Consider the following 6,297-nt stretch of genomic DNA (forward strand, 5'->3'; position numbering starts at 1 on the left):
TTGGTAATTAAAGTAAACAACGACGATTTATATGCTTATTTAACCTGAATATATTGATATGTGTGATGTACCCTTCTTCAAATGATATCACTCAAGCTGCTGTTCACACTGACTTCCCATTGGGCGCTTTCCAAGTCCCCCTTATGGTATCAAAGAACATCATGGCATGATGTTTACATCATCATTTCCAAATTATTTAAGGACTTATCAGTGGTTCTTAATGTCCAAAGTATGAAAATCCTTTGATACATGTACAGTCCTCCGAAATATATTTAGAAATTGAACGCTTCAAACTGTAACATTATATGGCCACACGCGATGATGGGTAACAATGGAAAGGCTTACCTAGGTAGTGATACTGTTGTGTTTCGTAATGGTCACGTGACAAGTAAATTACATGTTTCAAACTGTTGTAAACGATCAGACAGTTTATTGAGAAACAAAAGCAACAAAAGAAAAACTAATAATGTTGGGTTTTTTTAAGTTTAGTAAGGTATAAACATGCATTGCAAGGGTCTAGAGCAACATTCACAAACATGCGTCGTATAAACCTTGACATAATTTATAGTGATTGCGAATCAGATCACGAACAATTAATACATACTGGCACATTACGCGCTCCAGTACAGAATACATTAAGGTATACGTATATGTCAAATGTGACCATGTACTCATTATTTCCCAACATCATTCAGTGAACGTCACTTCCTTCGATAAACATTTTTCGGCTAGCATCCTGTGGTTCGAGGCATTTTTTCTCGGAGAAGAAGTATCCTTTTACCATGTAAGTTGTTTTTCATTGTACCAGGTTTTCTTTACTTTAATAGTTACATTGGTAAATAATAATTTACATAAGAAACGTTCTGTATAAATGTAAACGCTTATCAATCATTGCTCGTTTATGATCACTCACAATNGGTTTTCTTTACTTTAATAGTTACATTGGTAAATAAGAATTTACATAAGAAACGCCCTGTATAAATGTAAACGCTTATCAATCATTGCTCGCTTATGATCACTCACAACAAAGATTCGATCATTCGTATTTATTTACAGATTTAATTTCATTATTCATATTTTGACAATTGTAATTTGACGAATTGAAACTGATCTAAACCAATTGTTCCAATATATTTTGACAAATGTTTGCAATGTAATTGAATGGTTTGGTTTTATTTCGTTTAACGTCCTATTAACAGCTAGGGTCATTTAAGGACGTGTCTCCGTGTGTGTTGTATATGTGTGTGAGTTAGTGAATTGTGCCGGAGACAGGGTATATTGGTGTAATTGCCTCCTTGTGATAGCGAGGGTCTGATACCGACTGCCCAAGCAAAGCATTACGCCCGGTTACATTATACTGACAACGGGTGAACCAGTAGTTGTCATTACCCTAAAAGCTGAACGTTAAGCAGGGAATAACAGCTACCATTTTTAAGGTTTTTGGTATGTTCCGGCATGGGGACAGAACCCATTGCCTTCCTCGCCTGGGCCAACGTTCAACATTAAAGCCAAAAGTGAGGTATTGCCAAGCAAGGCGATAGGTCCGGTGTTGGTCTGGTTTAATTTTGTTTAACGTCCTATTAACAGTTAAGGTCATTTAAGATATACGAGATAGAAGCAAAAGAAATATAAAGATTCCAAGTACTTCAATAGAAGCAGCATATTTATTTTGGTCGCTTTTGTGTCCCAAAGTAGAAGGCACAAAAGCAACATCCTACTTCTGCAGGGGGTTCCCACATTTATCGCCTTTTACGATACAAGCAGTGGGTAACATAGCAGATGAATTCTTTCATCGATCTCTGACCTGCAGATGGCAGATAATTGAATATTCAAACGTCAAGGAAATTAACAGGACACATTATACGACATGATTAAACATATTAAAACATTTGATCGCATGTTGTGTAGAAAAGGTGTGAAAACAGTATTCAGTTAATCCATTTTTTATTATTGCCTTTCTAACTTCATCAATTTTGAAAAATCATATTAAAAAAAAATCAGCCTGTCAATTTCCGAAAATAAGAAGGTGCATTTTCAGTATGAAACCTTTAAATTACCAATTGACGAAATGAGTGAAACCTTTCTCCCAAAACCACTATCGCTTTCCTCCTTACCAACTCATGCCTGTTATGAGTTGGTAGACATATTTGGTTACCCACTCGTGTGTAATACTTTGAGCGTGATTTCAGTGGTAAATCTTCTAAATGTCTAATTATAGCGTCGGGTAACAATGTTTTGAGACGTCATCTTCCATTGTGACGTCAAAGTCCCTGACCATTGTTTCCCCAATGGGAAACAGGAATGATTTGTCCCAAAGAAAAAATATCTGAACGTTATGTGAAAAAAAAGTTTCCCAAACTCGTGGTGCTTGATAATCAGTAACCTAGTATCTTTATACAATTTTAAAATTGACTCATTCGATTTAGGATTTAGATAGACATGATTAAAAGCAACCACTGGTTTGAAAACCTGTGTAATCTCAATTTTTCAAGATTTAAATTATAGCCTTATAAATTAATACACAGTATCATTATTATTTTGCAGACATCATGGCGTCCTTACACGCCTTTGTGCTGGTGGATTATATTATTTTTGGGTTGACTATTGCTATATCGATTGGTATTGGTTTATACTACGCCTTTGCTGGCGGCCGACAAAAAACAACATCGGAATTTCTTGTTGGAAACCGCAGAATGAAAGTCCTTCCTGTAGCTATTTCGTTGATGGTTTCCTTCGAGTCTTCCATTATGATGCTTGGAGTTCCAGCAGAAGTCTACGAATACGGCATCCAGTATGTTTTGCAGCTAGTTGGCTTCTTCGTCGCTAACATATTGGCAATCAACATCTTAGTCCCACTACTTCATCCACTTAAAATCACCAGTGCATATGAGGTAAGTTTGGTAGGGGAAACTGTCTTATAATACCCCTCATGATGAGTAGACTTGTTACATATTCATATCATTTTGTGTGTTTATATTTCCCCTAGGTTGATTGTTACTAAGTATATGTTATTCCTGTTGTTATTGATGTTGTTTACAGTAAAATGTTTACTTTGTGAGGCTTTCTTGTCTATTCAAAATTAAAATTTTCCAAATTAGTGTTTCATTTCTTCGTATATTATTGATTATTTTACGCAACAAGTTGGTTGACTTTCCTGATGACCTATCAGTCCCCGAGGTTGACTGCAGCACCCCTTTTGTATTTTAATACGAAGGTTGTTAATGTAACGATAAAGGTGTTGCATGGGTACCTTACTCTTTATTTTATATTCGACGGATGTTTCCAAACACGTTGGACATGAACTGATTTCATTCTCCTGGCCTGAAGTACTCACTGAGGATTCTTAAACGAACGAAATTGCTATTTGATTTAGAAACATGTTTATATTAATTGTTTTTCTGCATTTACAATCAAGAATTTCGAATAAGTGCACTGTTTTTTTTATTTCTAGTCTATGTTCACTTACTGTAAAAATATATCTTTTAGCTGACTCAAATTTGAACTAGTTATCGAAGTTTTACATATTGGCGCATAAATGAATTGGCGCACTCACAAAACATGCAATGGAAAACTACAAACAGACACTTCAATTAGCCCAATCAGAACTTAGCGCAAGTTGTAGAGCACGAAAAGCGCTAATATTATAATACTGCTAAGATAGTACTTTCACAGTATTATTATTGAAGTACCTATAATAAATTGAAATCTGTGTAGCATATACCGTGATAAACTCTACTTAATGATACCATTTAATTGTTGTAAAATGATCATTTTTAAATTTTGACTGTATGACAATTGTCGCGTTACATGTACATATGTAGCGATGTTCACTCTTTATTTGCAAAATCCGTATATTCTACAATTTTGTTTCACCTCTGTTCCTTATTTGCGGCTTATAGTGGACAATTACTTTGCTCTTGACAATGCTATTTTAAACATTCTATTGACAGCGGTATAAACGCAGAAATAGCGTTATTTGAACATTCTTAAGATGGGTTATCCATAAACCTGTCATAAACTAGTAATATAATCATTGTCTTGTTGTGATGCACGAAAGGGATCTAGAGAACTTCCCAAATATATATATAAAAACTGTCTGAAAGTAAAAGCTTTATAGGTTTAATGTACTAGTGTTAATGTAAAGCTCTCTGTTGCAGTACCTAGAACTACGGTTCAAGTCCCGAGCGGTCAGACTTACTGGTACCTGCCTCGGCATCCTGTCTTATGTAAGTACTGTATATATGAATATGTATATCTCTACCGTGACGTCATAGCTGATCTACTATTAATTTGAGGAACGAAGCAGTGTGGTCAACCATCATCAGTGATTAAAGATACACATCAATAAATATATTAACGAAAACAAAGACAAAGAAATTGTATATATTATGCCTTTTTATGTCCGAACATGTTAGTGTTTAATCAAACTGTTTAACCAAATGGTGGAACTGTTTGCAGAAACATGGTCGTGCTACTAGGGATAACAGTTCCGTCAGGTGATAAACCATTCGGGGATTTCCGTATATTAATTCTGCGTTACGCCATAATGTATCGTCACCTAACAGTATGACGGCAAATACCGAACAGTGACCGATTGGAGAGAGCACTCACGAGGAATACTTCCCCACCGTCATTGGTGTATTAAATACAATTTTGGTTGATATGTTTATGTACGGGATGTACATCTATAACTGTATATTTATAGAAAGGGGTTGAGCAAATTTTCTAATGTCGCCCGAATTTTGAGTATGATATCACTGTATTGAGAAGAATGCCAGCATTACAGCCGTCTTTCCTATATTATTTATATTGCAAATAAATTTGAAATATAAACAGGGTATGACAAACTTATCAAAAGATTATTAATGATGTGAGTGACATTTTCTTCATTATACGTCTTGTAAAGGATTTCTTCTTGTGAAAAATAATTTTCTTACTTATATTTCTGCATTAATATTAGGAAATGAAATACAGAATGAATTTGGTTGTATTTTCTTCTACGTATTTATCAAAAATTACATATTCTCCAGCAGACATGTAATGTAGCAGTTCTCTTATGTTAACCCTCGTTGTTTGTATGTCGAATAATTGAAAGGTATTCGAGTGTTATAATATTTTCATTTATACTAATGAATGGGTTTTTTCAACAGACGTGTTATATAGGAATTGTTCTATTTGGACCCGGTGTGGCATTGGAGGCAGGTAAGGCACATGTAATATGTAAACATATACAACACCGATATATACGTCAATGTAAAAAAAAAGGGCGGGGGATTACACCGTCAGATACATTACATTGGTTTTGGAAAGAAAATAAGCGTTTTTTTATAACATTAATAAGGTCAAATTAATATCCAAAATCGTAATCTCTTTCGTAAATATTCCGTGTATATTCAATCAAATGTAATAACAGTTACAAATAGCAATTTGCAGCGCTAGGTTTGTACTGTAATGAATCAGTTTATAAAACGTATTAAAAAAATATTGTAAATCGAACAAAATTTGCCGAGAGATGTGGGTTTTTTTTATGGTGATGTGCAAGGAGATACTATGGAAAATTCCCATAACTCGCAAATATTTATTTAAATACCATTTAAGCATCATTACACCTTTGTTGTTACTTTCGTGAGTGTAAATTTTCGCTTAGCTAATTAGATATTTAATTTTATGCGTTTAAATATCAATTGATAAGACATTTCGTGAGAAATTTCCAATTTCGTGTTTAGGTGACTAGAATACACATGTTTATGAATAATTTAGTCAATGAAATGACGTCATTCAACATTTGACCCTTTAGTTTAGCACCGCGTCAGAATACATCACAGTTACAAAATATAGGTTAACATATTCTCGGTCGGGTACTTTTTTAACCAGACACCGATCAGTCGGTCGTACCAAATCTGAATCAGATATTTTAGAATCAGTTCAACTAGAAGCTATGCGTTTAATTACTGGCCTCAGACGAGGTACATCTCATCACATTCTGTATACTGAAACACAACTTGAAACATTACACACACGAAGACAAAATCATAAACTAACATTAATGTATAAGATTCTTAATAATTACACTCCAACTTATCTCGATAATATCATTCAACCATTTCTAAATGTAAATAATAACTATACCTTCAGAAATAACAGATTCTTTAATATACCACAGACAAGAACTACTACTTATATGAATAGCTTCTTCCCTTCTACAATGGTAAAATGGAATGCACTTGATAGCACTGTACGAGACTCCATCTCAATTTCATCTTTTAAAAAGAAACTTAAAAAAACCTTTGATACATC

General features: G+C 34.2%; 1 protein-coding gene across 1 annotated transcript in view; it reads left to right on the plus strand.

The window, feature by feature from the left end:
• The first annotated feature begins 694 nt into the window (after positions 1–694).
• Positions 695–6,297, plus strand: part of LOC110449044 (sodium-dependent multivitamin transporter-like) — a 25,765-nt gene continuing 20,162 nt past the window's right edge. The window contains exons 1-4 of the mRNA XM_021495616.1: positions 695–784; positions 2,545–2,891; positions 4,158–4,226; positions 5,151–5,213. Coding sequence (XP_021351291.1) covers positions 2,550–2,891; positions 4,158–4,226; positions 5,151–5,213 — 474 coding nt within the window. The 5' untranslated portion in view covers positions 695–784; positions 2,545–2,549. The remainder of the gene's footprint in view (positions 785–2,544; positions 2,892–4,157; positions 4,227–5,150; positions 5,214–6,297) is intronic.

This window comes from Mizuhopecten yessoensis, unplaced genomic scaffold (genome assembly GCF_002113885.1).
Source record: "Mizuhopecten yessoensis strain PY_sf001 unplaced genomic scaffold, ASM211388v2 scaffold4443, whole genome shotgun sequence".
NCBI classification, from domain to species: Eukaryota; Metazoa; Mollusca; class Bivalvia; order Pectinida; family Pectinidae; genus Mizuhopecten; species Mizuhopecten yessoensis.